General features: G+C 51.6%; 1 protein-coding gene across 1 annotated transcript in view; it reads left to right on the top strand.

Moving 5' to 3' along the window:
* Positions 1–10,318, top strand: part of POLA2 (DNA polymerase alpha 2, accessory subunit) — a 37,897-nt gene extending 27,579 nt beyond the window's left edge. Inside the window, exons 12-18 of the mRNA XM_023186358.1 lie at positions 689–727; positions 1,771–1,844; positions 6,116–6,224; positions 6,519–6,625; positions 7,516–7,575; positions 7,839–7,965; positions 9,092–10,318. Coding sequence (XP_023042126.1) covers positions 689–727; positions 1,771–1,844; positions 6,116–6,224; positions 6,519–6,625; positions 7,516–7,575; positions 7,839–7,965; positions 9,092–9,241 — 666 coding nt within the window. The 3' untranslated portion in view covers positions 9,242–10,318. The remainder of the gene's footprint in view (positions 1–688; positions 728–1,770; positions 1,845–6,115; positions 6,225–6,518; positions 6,626–7,515; positions 7,576–7,838; positions 7,966–9,091) is intronic.
* The last annotated feature ends 9,653 nt before the right edge of the window (positions 10,319–19,971 follow it).

The raw sequence follows: 19,971 nt of genomic DNA, 5'->3' as shown, positions 1-19,971 counted from the left end.
ATTCTTCTTACCTCTTTCTCATTACTCCAACTTCTGAACTAATCTCTTTTTAAAGCTCAAAATATTACTATTAGTATGGTGATCAATTTCCCTTGCTAGGTTTAGAAAGTCAGAAAAAAGCCCAGTGTGCTTTTTTTTTTTTTTTTTTTTTTGAGACAGAGTCTCACTCTCACCTAGGCTGGAGTGTGGTGGCACGATCTTGGCTCACTGCAGCCTCCACCTCCTGGGCTCAAGTGATCCTCCCCATCCTCCCTATCTCAATCTTCCGAATAGCTTGGACTACAGGCACACGCCACCGTGCCCAACTAATTTTTGTATTTTTTTGTAAAGAGAAGGTTTCACCATATTGCCCAGACTGGTCTTGAACTCCTGGGCTCAGGCAATCTGCCCACCTCGGCCTCCCAAAGTGCTAGGATTACAGGCGTAAGCCCAGTGTTATAGTGGGCATTAGTAATGGTTATGGGGCCCTGGGAGCCTCCCTCCATCAGGGGCACACGTGCTTCTGCCTGTGAAACTGGCTTGGCGCCCCCGCCAGCCCATCTGCTAGCTGTCCCCAGGCTCTACAGGCAGCCTTGGAGGGACAGATGGGCCCTCAGCAGAGGACTTCCGGAAGAGGTGAGCCGAAGTCGTTCACAGACACAGGTGATTCTGATTTGTTCTTTTGGTGTCTTTGTTTCTCCCCTCGCAGTTTGGCCCTTTCCTGGATGCTAAGCATGAACAGGTGGAGGTGAGTGGGCTGGGGTGGGAAGGGGTCCTGGGTACTTGCGTTCAGTCAGGCTCTCACTTTTCTTTTCATTTTTTAATGTTTATCCCACTTTATCCCACATCTATAACAAACACATTAATTCCTGTGGCTAATCAGAAAGTCATTTTAGCAGGGCACTTTATTAATAAAGATCTGGAATCCGAGAGCTTCCTTTCACCAGAATACAAGGCTGTCTGGAAGCTGGGGGAGGGACATGTAAATATATCAGTCCTAATGTTCCTTTGTTTGTGATGCCTGGTGCTAAGGCACAAGAGCACTAGCACAAATGCAGGTGTCTGGCAGTCACAGGCTGCCCTGTGAAAGAACCTGTCCTGGCCAATACCCCAAGCTTATAACTCATCTTGCTGTCCTTTGCATAAAACACAAATGGTCCTTCCTGGGATATCTCCATAGCTGAGGTCTGGGACCTCCGATCCTTTGTCTCATCATACTTTACCTTCCACGGAAAATATTTCAAAGCACTCTTTCTTCCTTGTAGTCTCTCTCAGACTGCATTCAAGAGAGTTAATTCCCACATCTCCTCTCTTGCCTTCAATTAGACTTAGCTCCTTAAGAAAAAGACCCCTCGGCCGGGCGCGGTGGCTCAAGCCTGTAATCCCAGCACTTTGGGAGGCCGAGACGGGCGGATCATGAGGTCAGGAGATCGAGACCATCCTGGCTAACATGGTGAAACCCCGTCTCTACTAAAAATACAAAAAACTAGCCGGGCGAGGTGGCGGGCGCCTATAGTCCCAGCTACTCCGGAGGCTGAGGCAGGAGAATGGCGTGAACCCTGGAGGCGGAGCTTGCAGTGAGCTGAGATCCGGCCACTGCACTCCAGCCCAGGAGACAGCAAGACTCCGTCTCAAAAAAAAAAAAAGAAAAAGACCCCATCTTTCTCATCTTTGCGTCTCCTTCAGCTCCCAGCCCAACAGCTGACATCTATGGGTCACCTAACAATGTTAAACAAGTGAGTAAACACCAAACATCTGCCTTCTAAATTTCTCTCCTTTCCTTTCTTGCAGAACTGTCTACTGACAAGTCCATTTGAAGACATTTTCAAGCAGTGCCTACGTACAATTATTGAAGGCACAAGAAGGTCAGATTTCAAAATACTGGATAGAACCTTAAGCTTCCTAGGTTTCTCCAGAGCTTCCCATTAAGAAACTGAAACCGTTTAAAAGTCACGGCAGCGCCAGGCTCAGTGGATCCACATCTGTAATCCCAGCACTTTGGGAGGCCGAGGCGGGCGCATCACCTGAGGTCAGGAGTTTGAGACCAGCCTGGCCAACATGGCAAAATCCTATCTGTACTAAAAATACAAAATCAGCCAGGCATGGTGGTGGGCACCTGTAATCCCAGCTACTGGGGAGGCTGAGGCAGGAGAATCACTTGAACCTGGGAGGTGGAGGTTACAATGAGCCAAAATTGTACCATTGCCTTCCAGCCTAGGCAAAAAGAGCAAAACTCCATCTCAAAAAAAAAAAAAGCTGGGCCTGGTGGCTCACGTACTTTGGGAGGCCAAGGTGGTGGATCACCTGAGGTCAGGAGTTCAAGACCAGCCTGACCAACACGGTGAAACCTCATCTCTACTAAAAATACAAAATGAGCTTGGCGTGGTGGCACATTCCTGTAATCCCAACTACTGGGGGGGCTGAGGCAGGTGAATCACTTGAACCCGGGAGGCAGAGGTTGCAGTGAGCCGAGATCGCACCACTGCACTCCAGCCTGGGCAACAAAAACAAAACTCCTTTTCCAAAAAAAAAAAAAAAAACATGGCAGTTCCTATTCTTTTCTTCCTTTTGCACTACTGAGATCAGCTAGAACCCTTGACCTTCAAGTGCAAGTTAAGAGGCATCTCTGTAAAACACAAAGATAAACATACTTGAAAGGACAAGGCTGCATCGGCTTTCACTGTTCGGTTGCTCTTTCTCTTCTATACTTAGTTCCTTTTCTCCCTTTTGTATAAACTAATATTCCACGGGAATCTTCCCAGGATGGTTTTGAGAAGTGTTTGATGACTTACGCAGTGAAATCCTGTGAGACCCCACACATCTCGTTGTGTAAGTGATTGTTTTGGGTGAGCCCAATTTCCTCCCAAGTCAGTGCTTCCCCAGGGTGCGTGGGATGCCGCCAGTGGCTACAGCTGGTGGTGATAGACACTGTCAGTGAGGGTGGGGCCTTGAATCCTTGCCACAGACCAAACAGAAGGAACTGTGAGAGGTCACAGCAGAGATGAGAGAGCTATGCAGTTCTCATTTGAGAGGAAAGTCACTGTTCCAGAAGAGGCTAAAGCCGGGAGTGGAAAGTTATTCAGAAATCTGACATCCTCTATTCCTGTCCCTTTCCCCCAGTGCCAGCGTTTGAAAGAAGCTGGTATAGGTGGTAGATCTCCTCACGAGATCTGCATGCCTGTAGCTGAGCTAATAAAATAGAAATGTTCCTGAGGCTAAGCGCTTAAAGACGAGTCTGTCACAAAGATGGTTTTTAAAATAAGATGTCTAACCTTCCGCCTTTTAGCCATGAGAACTGATCCCAGAGTCAATAAGTTGTAACACTACCTTCTTGTACTGGTAGTGTGGGCCAGGATGGTAGATGGCACAGCTGGAATAAAGAACATCCCCCAACTCCCAGAATCAGAGACGTGGGTTGTGCCAGTGACAACCATGGCTGGTTCTGCCCTTTCCTCCCTCCCTCCCTCAAATGAAGGTGATGCAGGTGCCTTCCCTCTTCCCCAGATTTGCTGTGATCCTGGTCAAGTTCATCAGGCCTGGAGAGTGGTTAGAACTCCTCAGGAGATAGGCCCCCAAAACACAGGAGCAGGGCTGTGTTCTCCTTTTGTCAGCCCTTGGGGACAGGCAGGGACTGTGTCATAGTGCCCTAACACTGGCTGGGTGCTTTCAGTTTGAGGTTGGGTTCTGTTTTTGGTTCCTTACCCCATGTGGTATTGTCAGCAGTGATAGAAATAAAGCACAGATAAGGCATTGTTACACTGGGGATGAGAACCCAGCACCACCAGGCACTTTCATCTGTGGCCAGTGTGTGCCACAAGGCAGGGGGAGCTGCCCCACCCTTCTAGAAACAGTATATAATCAGTTCTTGGGCAGAGAATTTCTTTGTATTTCTGAGAGGTCAGAAATGCAGAGCATTAAGCTGAGTCATCATGTAAAAGCCAGAGCCAGGCTAAGCGCAGGGGATCACGCCTGTAATCCCAGCACTTTGGGAGACTGAGGCAGACAGATCACTTGAGGTCAGGAGTTCGAGACCAACCTGGCCAATATGGCAAAACCCCATCTCTACTAAAGATACAAAAATTAGCCAGGCGTGGCAGTGGGTGCTTGTAGTCTCAGCTACTCGGGAGGCTGAGGCAGAATTGCTTGAACCCAGGAAGTGGAGGTTGCAGTGAGCCGAGATTGTGCCACTGCACTCCAGCCTGGATGACAGAGCAAGACTCCATCTCAAAAAAAAAGAAAAAAAAAAAAAGAGCCAGTGAGAAAGCACCTCAGAGGAAGCAAGCAGAGCCCGTAGTTCTCATCCTGTTTGCGGGAGCAGCTGGAGGACCCTCCCCCTGTGACGTATGAGGTTGTGCAATGCTGAGCATAGTTGGGATTTTTTTCTGATCCCTCCTTCTATAGCCGGTTTCTAACCATGAGCAGGAAGCCTATTTCCTTCTTAACTATTGCCCTTCCAAAGCCTACTGAAACAGGACAATTTTGTCCCTTGAGAGCAGCCAGCTGCACCTCAGTTCATTGTGTTCATCACAGATGTCAAGCCCTTGAGATGTGGAACACAGATTGTCCCATTCAAGTTACCCCGTGGCTTGTTTACCAGACCCTGGCACCCAAATGGTGGACTGGATCATCCTAGTGAGCTTCTCAGTGTCAAAGGGACAATAATGAATATGCAAACACCTTTGGTCTCAGGATTCTGATTTTCTGTTGTAGAAGTCTCAGTTCGCACTCTGAGAGGACACCACAGTGATAAGGGTGACAGCTGTCACCAGCACCTTTATCACATGTCAAAGTGTACATATGCCTGAGAAGTCCACACATTTTAAGCAGGAGACGGAGATGGAAGTGAGAGCTATTGGTGGATTTTAAACATGCCCGCAAAGTAACACTTTATGCCTGTTTGATTTATAAATGGCCCCTCTGCCAAGGTCAGCAAAGGGAACCAAGGAAACAGGACTTTCTTTCTCTTTTGTGTGGCTGGGAAAAATAAATAGTTGGCCCCCAGAGTTACAACTTTCTTCTTCACTTGTATGTTGTAACCCTAGAGATTCTCCTGCTCCATCAAAGGAAACATCTGCTGTCATCTGTGCTTTTACTGTTGCTGTTAAATATTTCTTTCATTTTCGCAAGATAACCTGCTGAGAAATAGAAACTCAGGGCATTACTTCCATGTGTGAGACGGAAGGGATGCGATGGCTGGGGAGAGGCCGCTTGGGCTTTTCCGCCTCCCGCTGGAAATGTCTGTGTCTTGGTTGTCCAGTAATTATGGCCCAGTGTTCAGTCAGTCAGAGGGTTTCAGCTGGATCTTCCAAATACGAAGGCAGGCCAGGTGTGGTGGCTGACGCATGTAATCCCAATACTTTGGGAGGCCTAGGTGGGTGGATCACTTGAGGCCAGGAGTTTGAGACCAGCTTGGCCAACCCTCTCTCTACTAAAAATACAAAATTAGCTGGGTGTGGTGGTGTGCACCTGTAGTTCCAGCTACTCGGGAGGCTAAGATACAAGTATCACTTGAACCCAGGAGATGTAGGTTGCAGTGAGCCCACATCATGCCACTGCACTCTGGCCTGGGTGACAGAGTGAGGCTCTGTCTCAAAAAGAAAACAAAAAAACGGCAGTCTCAGGGTCTTTTTGGTATACTGCCTTCTCCCTAGGAAAGATGCCCCAGCTCCGTGCACTCTGCCAAGCTGTGGCAGGGACACTGTTTAATGCCTGCAAGCTACGCTTGCTTAGAAGGTGTAATGAGTCCAAGCTGTGGTTTAAACTCTGGCTCTGAGGCTGTGATTCTTTATTCGCATCCTTGTCTTTCTAGATTTTCTAGATCTCCATTTCTTTGCCCCTTTTTCTGCCAAACAATAGTCTCCATCCTTTCGGGAGAAAGCCACACAGAGCAACAAGAAAGTGTCCCAGGCAATCGGAGCCTGTCCAGATGGATGGGTGTAAAGTAGAACAAATTGTCCTTCACTCCCAGTGTCCCATGGGAAACAGCGTCTCTGTTCATAACAGAGTGCATTTCTGAGCTGCCTGCCTGGAAGTGGGCTCTGCCTCCAGCCCTGAGGCATCCCGCCTGTTGCGCAGCTGTTATAACTCAACCGCACTCACTTTTCTCCCTCTTCTGTTTGTTCTTTTTCCATACTAGCTCCGGCTCCCACCTTGTCTTTGTCCCATCGTTGAGAGATGTGCACCATGAGCCTGTGTACCCCCAGCCACCTTTCAGCTACTCTGATCTGTCTCGAGAGGACAAAAAGGTAGCAGCACCCACTCCTTGACCATCAGGCAGCCAGAATCCAGCATGCCTCCGTCACTGGCTCTGGCCCTGACCCTGAAGGGGAGGGTGGAGAGGCCTCTGTAGAGCATGCATACAGCCTGAAATTTAAACTTTTTTTTTTTTTTAAACAAGCAAATGTGTCTATAAGTTTGATGTATGTTGGTTTGGTCCCCTTTTCCGTGGTCTCCCCAGCCCTCAGACAACCCCCACTTTCATGGGAAGATGTTTCTAGCTTTGGCGTACAAATGTTTGTTCCAATCCATTCTCATTTTAGCAAGTACAGTTTGTGTCCGAGCCCTGCAGCCTCTCCATAAACGGAGTGATCTTTGGCCTGACGTCTACGGATCTGCTGTTCCACCTGGGGGCCGAGGAGATCAGTAGGTAAGAAGTGTGTTCCAGGCCCCAGGCAGGATGACTGGCTTTCTGGTCCCAGCCCGTTCTGCAGCCAAGAAAATCAAGGGGCTGCTTGCCAGTCTTGACCAGAGTCCTGAAAGCAGCAAGCTGTGCCCGACCCTCTGGCCATCTGAGTTTCTCTGTACCCAAGGGGAGGGGTTGGTTGGATGCATTAGTTTCTGTTACCACCTCTCTAAACTGCATTTGAGACCCCAAAGAACCATGTCCATTCTGTCTTTGCACTTAAAGACATCGAAATTCATCTACATTTTCCATTTTCTTTTCTGCCCCTCTTTTTTTCATTTCCCAAATTTGTGACCTGAACACAAATGCGGACATCCTGTTTGTGGAGGATAAACTGGGAATTTTCTCTGAAGGGTTTTCTTCGTTACCAGTACAACATCCAGCTCTGCAGACAGGCCCTGCGAAATTTGTTGAGCTGATATTGGGCAGCTCCGTTCTGCCGTCATCCTTGATGGGAAGGGGCGTGTGAAGCGACTCTCGTGTGAAGCAAGACGGGTGTGGCTCTTTGGCTGAGGTTTGAGATCGAGTCAGCCTGGCTATACGCCCGCCTCACAATGGTGCCAACTTTGCTTCCTCTTGCACAGCACGGTGCTGGCTAATGGCCCTCCTTGATCTTGATTACGAGGGATTCCTGTGCTTTCCCTTCTCAACCCAGTGTCCTGTGTCCCTCCTCATGTGGGGACAGACCAAGCTCCTTGTGGGTGGGTCTTTAAACTTCCCCAGATGCATCCTCCTCTTGTCACTGGGCCTTGGCCATTTAGCTTCTCTCTGGTTTCTTAAATTCTCTGGTCCTCCCTGAAGAGAAATGGGCTGAAAAACAGGGTTCTGTGTTCGTGCTTTCTTTTCTTTTCCAGTTCTTCTGGAACTTCAGACAGATTCAGCCGAATACTCAAGCACATCCTGACCCAGAGGAGGTGAGCTTGCCGCTGGGACCCCTGACTGTGGAGAGAGTGCCTTGGGATCATGGAGCTATGACAAGCATGACTGTAAGAGCCTTCACCAGGCTACCAGCAGGGAACTTTACCCTGTGATGACAAGCCTGCATTCTGCCCGCACACACAGAGAAAAAGTCAGTCTGTGGACGCCAGCAGCACGGAAGCCAGTACCTAGGGGGACTCTGTCTGAAAAGGGGCCCCCCCGGTCTGCTACCGCTGACCATTGCTCTCTGTCTCTGTAGCTACTACCCACTCTACCCACCCCAAGAAGACATGGCTATTGACTATGAGACGTTCTATGTCTACGCACAGCTGCCTGTCACCCCAGATGTCCTCATCATCCCATCAGAGCTGAGGTACTTTGTGAAGGTAGGTTTGAACTCTGCTTTTTCCCAGAAACACCAGAACCCAGTCTTTGACTTTCCCCTCTAGACCACCTGGCACTCACCCCTCGTGGGTCTGCTGATGGGGATGGGGCCTCTAGTACCCTGCCCTGTGGTCTTGTTTCTGTGGGGAGGTGGTGGGACCAGAAAACAAACAACTCTGTCAGTAAAATGCTTGAGTAAACAGTGTCCCCTCCTCCCTCCCCAAGAGAACAGGAGCCCAGGTGACTAGGAAGGCCCTCAACTGAGGGCTTTCACCAGGCCACATCAAGGTAACCTGGGGAAGATTTCAGTGTACACTTGCCTGTCCTGTGCCTGCCAAATTCTGATACGACCTCCAAGTGGGTTCAGCTGGGAATACCTTGAAGAAGCTATCGGGTCATTCTGATCTCTGCCACCCTTCACCCTGCCTGCCTTGGAGTTAGGTCCTTACAGGGAATCTGCCCAGACCAGTCCCACTCTTGCCAAACGAGAGCTAGTTCAACCTCAAGGGGTTAAAAAAGAAAAAAAAAGTTTTTCACATAGGAAAGCAGTAAACAGCTAGATCAGGTTTGTCTCCAAGTTTGGGAGCTGATTGTCATTCTGCCAAGTCACCTCATTCTTCTGTTTGAAATACTTAAAAGGAATTCAAAGCTTTCTAGTAACAAGTTAACATATGTGACGGAGGCTGGGTGCAGTGGTTGACAATTGTAATCCCAGTACTTTGGGAGGCCAAAGTGGGTGGATCACCTGAGGTCAGGAGTCTGAGACCAGCCTGGCCAACATGGTAAAACCCCATCTCTACTACAAATACAAAAATTAGCCAGGCATGGTGGCGGGCGCCTGTAATCCCAGCTACCTGGGAGGCTGAGGCGGGAGAATCTCTGGAACCCGGGAGGTGGAGGCTGCAGTGAGCTGAGATCTTGCCACTGCACTCCAGCCTGGGCCACAGAGCGAGACTCTGTCTCAAAAAAAAAAAAAAAAGACTGAAAATGTGTCTGGTTGTTTGGCTGCCTTCATTTCCATTTTGTAAAATCCTCTTTGGGGTCCAGCCATCTGATGTCACTTCTTTTTCACATTGGTTCCCAGTTAGTTAAGGCCTCCAAATCTGTCTCCCCTTCTCTCCTCCCCAGGATGTCCTCGGCTGTGTCTGTGTGAACCCCGGGCGCCTTACCAAAGGGCAGGTGGGAGGCACCTTCGCCCGACTCTACCTCAGGAGGCCAGTTGTGGATGGAGTGGAGAGGCAGAGTCCGTGCGTTGCCGCGCAGGTTGTCAGGATCTGAGGCTTCTGTCCTCTGCTGTGTGGGCCCTTAAAGTCTTAGCCAAGAGCCAAGACGTAGCCCTGTGACAAGGTGAACAGTTGGGTAGGAAAGGAGAGGAGCCAGCCAGGGAGGGGCAGCTGCAGGGACCAGGCCCAGCAGGGAGGGCTCATGCAGCCGGGCCTGCCTGTGAGTGGAGCCTCTCCTGGAAGGAGGCTATTGCTTCTCAGTCCATGCTCCATGTACAGAAGTAAGCCAGCTGTGGATCCCGCCCACTCAGAAAAGGCGATAAGGCTTTGTGATTTTCTGCATGTATCAAACGCAGAAACAACTTTTGGAGAAATTAAATTCTGAGTGTGACTTCTGAGTTTGACCTTTCTTCTATTTTCTTTATCCTGGTAGTAGACAGAGAATGTTGCCTATTTGACCTATGACCAGAGAAGGCAGAGTGTCGGTCACACTGGGTTTCTGTCCAGCCCCAGTCTTGTCCAGTGGGTAACTCTCAGCCCCACCCCTCATCCCCCAAAGGCCCCAGCGACCTCTGCTGCAGAGGTGCACTGGGCGGGCCCTAGAGCTGAGCTGCAGAGCAAGCAGCTGGCCGCATGCCTGGGCCTCCCTGCGCAGTTCCTCACATGCATGCTGTGGTCCCAGCCTGACCTCTCCATCTAGAGGGGGTGGCCTTGCCGGGCTGTTCCAAAGCTGGAGTCCTGGTGGCAGCTGCTTTGCCAAGTTGCGCAGTAGCCAGGGCTTGCCTGCAGCCCAGAACACTCAGACAGGGTCAGGCCTTCCAAGGTTCACAGCACATCCCATGCCCCTGTGTCCTGGCATCTGGGGAAAAGCTGTCACTGGCCAGACGTGGAGTGGCTTCCTGCCCTAAGCTGGCAGGCTGTCCTGCCTCACATGCCAAAGCCAAGACCGGCAAACCCCAGCTGTCAGGGCAGGGAAGTAGGCAAGGGGGCAGCGAGCTGCTGGTGTCTGTGCCTTGACTCAGAGATAAATAGGTGACCTGACAGTGGCCAGCTTTTGCCTCTCACCTTTCTGACAGTGAAATGGAGTTGAGCTCCAGATCTGACCAGCTTACAGTAAAAGTCTCCCTTTAAACACAAGGAGCAGCTGTTTTATTTCATTGGTTTATAGGCGCCTCCTCTGAGGCCAAGAATTAGAAACTCATCCCGGCGTGGGGAGCGGATTCTTCCCTCCTCCCCCAGCTCCTCCACACGCGAAGTAGCCAGCCATATTCCATGGGGGCACCATGACTTGTCAGTCTCTGGATGTGGAATTTTGGGAGCCCAGGCAACAGTTGCCTGGATACCAGTCGTGTGACTGTTAGAAATGATCTGGGAGGGCTGGGAGGGCCGGAGCAGGCATTTAAGAGTCAGACAAAGAGAAAGCAGGATGCGAACCCCTGAGCAGACAGGTCTGGCAGGCCTGCCTCTGCCACCAGACAGTTCCTTTTTGCTCTTACCAGGAAGGTGCCAAATGACTGCTGGCTGACCGTCCCTAGACCCCCCCTTCAGCTGTGTCACCAGTTTCCCCAGGCATCTGTTGCCCCAGACAATCTCAAGCAGGCTCTGGGGGCGTGTCGGTGATGGAGGGTGGAGGGTGTCCAGGAGGTCAGGCCCATCTGCCTTACAGCCCTCTTTGGTGGCCTCCCCCGATCTGGTCATGGTCCCTGCCCTTGAGACACCAACTAGATGGCCTTGAAGAAACAGTCCTGAGCTCTTGCCAGGATTTGCCTCCCATGCCCATGCCCCCACCTTGCCCTGCCTCTGCCCTGGCAGAAGGAGCCACCCTCCCTTGCCCACCTGGTGGCCTCCCTTTAGGGTTCCAGTCTCTGAGAGGGAGAGCTGCCAAGGGAACAGAAGCCACTCTTAGTTGCTGTGCCTGGGAACCCAAGTGGGTGCCAAGAATGAAGCGAGGGAATTAGGACCTCGAGGGGCACCCAAGGGTGGATGCCGGCAGGGCCATGGCGTGGATCTTCCATCCAGCTGTACCTTCAGCAGCCACTGGGGCTTGGGGTTTCCTTTCCTTTGACCTCAGGGCACCCGGCCCAGCTCAACCTGGCCCTGCTGCTTCCCTACTGCTGGGAGTAGCCATCTGGGCTGATTTCTGACTCCATCCACCCCACCCGAGGGAGCTGGCTGGAGTGCAGTGGCGTGACCTTGGCTCACTGCAACCTCCGCCTCCCAGGTTCAAGCTATTCTCCTGCCTCTACCTCCCAAGTAGCTGAGATTACAGGCACCCACCACCATGCCCAGCTAATTTTTGTATTTTCAGTAGAGATGGGGTTTCGCCATGTTGGCCAGACTGGTCTCAAACTCCTGATCTCAAGTGATCCACCCGCCTCAGCATCCTAGAGTGCTGGGATTGCAGGCATGAGCCACTGTGCCCAGCCATAAATGTCATCATTTTAAAGTGTACGATTCAGTGGTTTTTAGTATGTTCACGGTGTTGTGCAGACCTCGCCACTTATCTAATTCCAGAGTATTTTCATCACCCCAAAGGAAACCCTGCACCCATTAGCAGTCAAATTCCATCCCCTGGCAATCATTAACCTAATTTCTTTTCTGTAGATTTGCCTATTTGGGGCATTTTGTATAAATAGAATCATACAATACATCTTCTTTTTGTTTTTGAGACAGAGTTTTGCTCTTGTCACCCAGGCTGGAGTGCAGTGGTGCAATCTTGGCTCACTGCAACCTCCGCCTCCCGGGTTCGATAGATTATCCTGCCTCAGCCTCCTGAGTAGCTGGGATTGCAGGTGCCTGCCACCACACCTGGCTGATTTTTATGTTTTTAGTAGAGACAGGGTTTTGCCATATTGGCCAGACTGGTCTCAAACTCCTGGCCTCAGGGTTCAGCCTCCTGAGTAGCTGAGATTACAGGTGTGTCTCGAGCTCCTGACCTCAGGTGATCCACCTGCCTCAGCCTTCCAAAGTGTTGGGATTACAGGCATGAGACACTGCCTGGCCCATGCTCTTTTCTGTCAGGTTTTGTTTATTTGTTTGTTTTTGAGACGGAGTCTCGCTCTGTCACTCAGGCTGGAGTGCAGTGGCATGATCTCTGCTCACTGCAACCTCCACCTCCCGGGTTCAAACGGTTCTCCTGCCTCAGCCTCCCGTATGGCTGGGACGACAGGCGCCCGCCACCATGCCAACTGATTTTTGTATTTTTAGTAGAGACAGGGTTTCACCATGTTGCCCAGGCTGGTCTCGAACCGCTGACCTCAAGTGATCCACCCACCTTGGCTTCCCAGAGTGTTGGGATTACAGGCGTGAGCCACCGCGCCCAGCCTGTCAGGTTTGTTTCAGTTAGCATGATGTTTTCAAGGTTCGTCCCTGCAGCAGCATGTATCAGTCCGCCATTGTCTTCTACGGCCAAGACCCCGCTGTGTGGCTGTCAGTCCGCCATTGTTTTCTATGGCTGAGACCCTGCTGTTTGGCTGTACGGTATTTTGTTGATCAGTGCATCCACTGTCAGGTTTTCCCACTTGTTGACTATTATGAACAGTGGACGCTTGGGTACAAGCTTTGTGTGAACACCTGTTTTCAGTTCTCTTGGGTATGTTCCTAGGAATGGGAAGGGGCTTTAGATTTATGAAGGAAGACAAGGCAAAGAGAGGGAGGGAGGAGGGACAGAGGGCGAGAGATTGGTAAAAGAAAAGAGGGAAGGACAGAGGGAAAGAAGGAAGGGAGGCAGTGATGGACCTGGAATGGTGCTTGCAGAGTCAGACCGTGGTCTTGCTAAGGCGTTTGGACCTGATTCTTTCTGCCCCAGAGAATCTTGGAAGGGTTTGCCTCCCACCCCCTGTGCCTCACCCTGACCACCCAACAAGGACCAACTTAAGAGGAGTCCCAGGTGCAGCCTCAGTACCTAGGAGCACGTAGCAAAGGGGTGGTTTGAGCAGAGAAGGGCTCAGGGAAGGGGCTGGATCTGCTGGGGCAGGTTGGGAGGAAGAGGGGCACCAAGTGGGCCATTGGGATACTGGAAACAGCACTCTAGTGAGACATGGGCATTGGAGGGGTAGATGTGGGAGTCACCACAGTCAAAAGCCATGGAACTGGAGGTGCTGGGAGGGTGGCCAAGAGAGGGATGGGCAAGATCATGCCATGGAGAGAACTTTGGCCAGCACTTGCACTTAGCATCACCAATCAACAAGGCAAAGGGTGGGAGTGGCCTGGGGGCAGGGGAGAGAAGAGGGGTGGCAGCAGAGAGGTGCTGGGATTTCTGGCTAGAGAGACCACCGGAAGACACCCATGGTTGTTCATGGCGAGACTCCCAGCTGCGTTCAGGCATTTGGGCCCTTCCGTCACCGCCCTTGGTCTTTCTGGGTCTTCAGTCCCCGAGCGACCATGCCTACTGCTGCTTTCTTGGATCAGCCCTGGAAATGCCCAGGGGCCTAGGGGCTGGCCTCCCCTCGGACCCAGCTGGACCGCTGCCGACTCTGAATTCCCCCATCCTACGCCGCCTCTTCCCGGGGCTCTAGGCTCCTCCCCACCCAGAGCCTGCCTGACAGCTGAGGCCTTGCAGCTGCCCAGGCCAAGGGGCCACTGGGAGGTCTCAGGAACAGCTGCTGCCCATGACCCCTCTGACCCTAGCCCCTGCAAACTGCTCCCTGAGATCCCAGGTTTCTGCCCAGCGGCCAGTGGGGCCCAGCCAAGCCCCATCTCTGCTTACTCCCATCGCTCCCAGATCTTCCTAGGGGCTGAAGCATTTCATGCTGAGTCAGCAGGCCCCACCCGAAGAGTGAGAAAAGCTGCTGGGTAGAGGCGCCCCTAGCCCCGCTCCTGCCCCAGAGGAAGTGCCTTTCCGGGGTGGATGAGGGGTACACCTGCCTCCATCAGGCAGGCTGGGCTCTGTTCAACAGGGTGGGGACCCTGCCCTCCCACCACCTGCCTCCCACCACAGAGCAGGGCACGAGGGTGCCACCGGGCAAAGGGAGAAGGCACCGTCACTCCTGATTCCCGGCGCATAGGGGGAAAGGCTCAGTCACTCCTGATTCCTGGCAGCTTCTTCCCTTGAAGGTTCAATTTCTCCCTGAGAACTCGAGGCCCTTTCAAATTGTCTGCCCCTTAGAATGTTTCTAGTAATAGTAGTTGCCTCTGGGGACGGGTGTCTAAGGGCTAGGGGTCAGGAGCAGGAGGGCTCGGAGAATGATTTGTCATGTCCACACTCATATGCTGTTTGAATTTTTTTTTTTAAATTTTTTTGGAGACAGGGTCTCACTCTGTTGCCCAGTCTAAGTGCTGTGGTGCGATCACAGCTCACTGCAGCCTCAACCTGCCAGGCTCAAGGGAGCCTCTCGCACCTGCCTCCTGAGTAGCTGGGACCACAGGTGTGTGCCACCACACCCAGCTAATTTTTGAGTTTTTGGTAGAGACAAGTTTCGCCATGTTGCCCAGGCCAGTCTCAAACTCCTGGGTTCAAGCAATCCTCCTGCCTGAGCCTCCCAAATCGTTGGGACTACAGGCATGAACCACCACACCTAGCTGTGTTTGAAATTTTTTACCATGTGTCTGGATTACTTTAAAAGAAGGTGGGGGCCAGGCGCGGTGGCTCACGCCTGTAATCCCAGCACTTTGGGAGGCCGAGGTGGGTGGATTGCGAGGTCAGGAGATCGAGACCATCCTGACTAACACGGTGAAACCCCGTCTCTACTAAAAATACAAAAAATTAGCCAGGCGTGGTGGCGGGCGCCTGTAGTCCCAGCTGAGGCAGGAGAATGGCGTGAACCTGGGAGGTGGAGCTTGCAGTGAGCCAAGATCGTGCCACTGTACTCCAGCCTGGGTGACAGAGCAAGACTCCGTTCTCCAAAAAAAAAAAAGAAGAAGAAGAAGGTAGGACAGGCACACTGACTCATGCAATTTGGGAGGCTGAGGCAGGAGGATCGCTTGAGCCCAGGCAGTAGAGATTGCAGTGAGCTGACATTGTGCCATGGCACTCCAGCCTGGGCAATAGAGCAAGACTCTGTCTCAAAAAAAAAAAGAGGAGGTGGGGTGGGGGGAATAGACACATACAAATGTTTATATGTAGATCCAGCTTTCTGTAAGCACCCCACACCCCACAGCTATTGTAGCATCCACCTTCCTGGGAGGCAGGCTCTCAGAATCCCTGCTCCCTGAGGGCAGGGACTGTCATGTTCACTGTTGTCTCACTGGTCCCTAGACAGTACTTGGCACATAGTAGGCCCACAAAGAAACTCCTGCAGAAGCAGTGCCTTCCCATGACATGCCTCCTCTCCACCTTCCAGAAGCAGGCAGCTTAGAAAGAGAAGAGGGGGGAGGCCCGCCTGTGGGGACAGCACAACACCCACTAAGGGCCATGCAGGACGGAGGTCTTTTCTTGGCAGCAAGATGTGAAGATGACTGAGCAGACAGAATCTCTGCTGCCACCCAGAGCTGCCACTCCAGCACAGAAACCTGTAGACAGTGGACACTGCAGAGCATCACATGAAGCCAAATGTGTCAGATGGAGAAAACCAGAGCAGGCCAAGGGCAGAGGCACCTGGTATTGTGGGTGCTGCACAGAGGGATCACCGACTCCCAGCTTTTATTTCCTAAACATTTGTCTCCATACAGCCCAGCATCCTACCATCCACCCATCCATTTACCTAACCATCCATTCTTCCATCCATCCATCCATCCATCCATCCATCCATCCACCCATCCATCCACTCATCCACCCACCCACCCATCCATCCACTCATCCATATTCACTGGGTGCCTACCATATGGCACACACTCTGGGGGACTGGCTATGGTCCAGTGGAAGATGGACATGAACCAAATGACAATGGCATGAAGAGGACCATGGTCCAGAGTTTCCCATGGTATCACAAGGGGACCCAACATCAATGAGGGTCCAGAAGGCTTCCCTAGGGGGAGACATCACAGCTGAGAGCCACAGGAGGCATGGGGGTGGCCAGGTGAGGTGGAGGGAGCCAATCCCGGGGCTCATGGAGGAGCATATACAGGGACCTAGCCCTGGAGGCTGGGCACGGCCGACAGTTGACAGGCACGTGTTCAGGGCAGCAGGCGCGGAGCACTGGCTGGAGGCTGGAGAGGCTAGCAGGGGCCCTGTTGCAGGTTTGTGGCCATGGCAGCACATGAACAGGGCACGTGGCAGTCAGAGTGGTGTTTCTGTCTATCACCATATGGAGTGGAGAATAGGCAGGCAGCACATCATCCTGGCCCCCAAAATCCTTGGGGGCTCCATCGTCCCCCCACCCCCACCCTGTCACTCAAGTTATAAGCCTGGACTGGGCCTGACTCCCCCTTCTTCCTCCATGGCCCCAGTCAGGGCTAACCTATCACCTAATCTCACCTTCCAACTTCATTATCTCCATCTCCAGCTCTCACACCCCTCCTCAGGGCCAAGTTTTCTTTCACTCCTACACTAACTCCCCGGAAGTGGCCTCTGCCTCTAGTCTGGCCTCCCTCCAGGCCCCACTCTCCAAAGCTGCCCGGCACCACCTCCCTAAGGGAAATTCTGCACTTCATTCACCAAAAAGAAACACATGTGGCTCTTAAGCAAATGAAAAGGTGGCCAGCCTCACGCATTGTAAGAGAATCGCAAACTCTAACCACACCCAAATTCCTTTGTTTTGTTTAGTTTTTACCTTTCAGATGAACAAAAATCAAAATAGGTGGAAACCAGGGGCTGGTGAGGCTGAGGAGAAACAGTTCTGTCGACTGTGTGGGCGCCTGGTACCTGGCACAGTCTCCGAGAAGGACAAGCTGACAGAGCTGACAAAATGGCCACTGCAAACTGGGCATGGTGGTGCATGCCTGTAGTCCCAGCCATGCAGGGGGCCAAGGTGGGAGGATGGCTTAAGCCCAGGAGGTCAAGGCTGCAGTGAGCTATGATGACACCATTGTACATTGTGCTCCAGCCTGGGTGACAGAGCAAGACCCTGTCTCTAAAATAACAATAATAAGACACTACTGCACATATATTTTGCCCCCCAATCCTCCCAGTCCCTTCTGGGAATGTATTCCGCAGCAGCGCTCACGCATATGTTAAAGAGCGTTTGTACAGATGACTCACCACGGCACTGCCTGTCTTGGGAAAGGGCTGGAAGCAACCTGAAGGTCCCTCTGCTGAGAAGTGCATTTGTAAATTACCATACACCCTTGTGCTGGAATACCGTGCGGCTGTGAAAATGAGGACACACTCTATGTATTGATGTAGAGTGGTCTCCAAAATATAATGTTAAATGGAAAACCCAAGGTGTCAAACAGCATGAACAGCAGCGGCTCAATGAAAGGTGGCTTCTCAGTCCCCAGCAGGACTGCCCTCCGCCAGCTCCCACCAGGGCCTGCAGTACTTTGGGCCTCTACTTGTCTGAATATTGACATTTGTGTTTTAAAAAAAATGAGAGGGGCTCTGCTTGTACATGCAAGAATATCCCTAGAAGTGTTTACAAGAAACTGATAACACCCGTTGGCTATAGGAGAACAGAGACCTGTCCCTTAGGGACAGGGATGATGAGGAGACTTCTTGCCTCTTAGGACTTCTGAATTTCTTTTTCTTTCTTTTATCTTTTCTTTTCTTTTTTTTTTTTAGACAGAGTTTCACTCTGTCGCCTAGGCTGCGGTACAGTGGTGTGATCTTGGCTCACCACAACCTTTGCCTCCCAGGTTCAAGCGACTCTCCTTAGTAGCTGGGATTGCAGGCGCCCGCTACCATGCCTGGCTAATTTCTGTATTTTTAGGAGAGACGGGGTTTCACCATGTGGGCCAGGCTGGTCTTGAACTCCTGACCTCAGGTGATGCGCCCCTCCCCCCCCCCGCTTGGCCTCCCAAACTGTTGGGACTATAGGTGTGAGCCACTGCGTCCAGCCAACTTCTGAATTTTGAATCACATGAAAGCATTACCTCAGCCAGGCCCATTGGCTCACCCTTGTAATCCCAGCATTTTGGGAGGCCGAGGCAGATGAATTGCTTGAGCCCAGGAGTTCAAGACCAGCCTGGGCAAGATGGTGAAACCCCGTCTCTATAAAAAGTACAAAAATTAGCTGAGCATGGTGGCATGTGCCTGTGGTCACAGCTACTCAGGAGGATTGCTTGGGCGCAGGAAGTTGAGGCTGCAGTGAGCAGTGATCACACCGCTGCATTCCAGCGATAGAGCAAGACCCTATCTCAAAAAGAGAAAAAGAAAAGAAAGAGCATTACCTAATCAAAAAGTAATTCTTTTTATTTATTTATTTATTTTTGAGATGGAGTCTCACTCTGTCGCCTAGGCTGGAGTGCAGTGGCACAGTCTTGGCTCACTGCAACCTCCACCTACCAGGCTCAAGTGATTCTCCTGCCTCAGCCTCCCGAGTAGCTGGGACTACAGGCGGGTGCCACCACGCCTGGCTAATTTTTGTATTTTTAGTAGAGACAGGGTTTCACCATGTTGCCCGTGCTGGTCTCGAACTCTTAACCTCAGGTGATTCACCTGCCTCGGCCTCCCAAAGTGCTGGGATTACAGGCATGAGCCACTGCACTCGGCCTCAAAAAACAATTTAAATTAAAGAAAATGTAGTTCTGATGGCATTGTACCTGTACACACAGATCCTCATTGCCTATCCCACGGCATTTGGCAATTCTCATGAGTGATCACCTTTAGCTATTCTGCAATGGGCCCTTCATTCTCAGTGGCAAGTGACAGAAGCCCAACCCTAATTGTATAAAGCCAAAACTGGAATGTGTTGACTCGTAGAATGGAAACTGCTTCAGGCATGACTGGATCCAGCAGCACAGGCAATGTCATTGAGATTCATTCTCTTGGTGCTGTTTTCTTCTTTGTTGGCTTTATTCTTAGGTAGGCTCTCCCCTTAGGGTGGCAGAGCTGGCCACCAGCAGCTCTGACCTGGCATCTTGGCATTTGTGACCCTAACAGTCCCAGCAAGTTCCTGGGCTCTTTGATGTCATATGCCAGAGCCTTTCCCATGACTCAGATTGGCTAGGCACAGGACTCAAACCCACTTTTAGAGCTTGGGGGTGTGGGTTCAGTCACACTGGAGACTAGAAAACTGAGGGACAGTCATCAGAGTGAGATGGATGCCGGGCAGGGAATATAGTGCTTACCCACTACCCTTTTGGCCTGGCCTCTCCCCTATGCCATGGGCAACTGGACGTCTCTTATTTTCCGATCATACCATGACTTTACTCGCAGTCCTCCTGGCCTTTGCCTTGCCAGGCCTCTGCCTGCTTCCTCTGGAATGTCCTTCCTTTTCTGTGCCTGGAAAACTCCTATTTGTCCATTTATGCCCTGTTCACATATCACCTTCTCCTTGAAGCCCTTCTCACTCTCCCATCTGCTTTCCCACCTGTAGCAGACAGATCTCATGGCTGTGCTCTTTGGTTTTTCATTCAATTCCCAGTCATTGGCTGAATCTGCTCCATGCTGGCCTGGGAAGGACAGAGGGCAGAATCAATTATTTGTTTCTCACGCAGGTTATCTGTTCCCTGAGGGCTGGGCCCAGCTTTGGCCACCTGTGCCTTCTCTAGTCCAGCATAGCCCTAGGCACAAGAGAAATGCAAGCCTAGGTTTTCAGAATAAGGACAAGATACCTGGAAGGCACAGAAAGTGTGGAAGACAGCCTCTGCTGACTCCACAATTTACTCCTAGGACAAAATGACAGCTTTGGGGCTGGGACACTCCCAGAGGGCTCTGGGAGGAAGTGCTTGGGCTGGTCCCTGCTAGGACAAGGCTGTCACCACGCTGGAAACCCCCATAGCCCTGGGCCCGAGACCAAAATCCAGATG

The sequence above is a fragment of the Piliocolobus tephrosceles genome, chromosome 13 (genome assembly GCF_002776525.5).
Source record: "Piliocolobus tephrosceles isolate RC106 chromosome 13, ASM277652v3, whole genome shotgun sequence".
Classification (NCBI taxonomy): domain Eukaryota; kingdom Metazoa; phylum Chordata; class Mammalia; order Primates; family Cercopithecidae; genus Piliocolobus; species Piliocolobus tephrosceles.
This window is presented reverse-complemented; position numbering and strand designations above follow the sequence as displayed.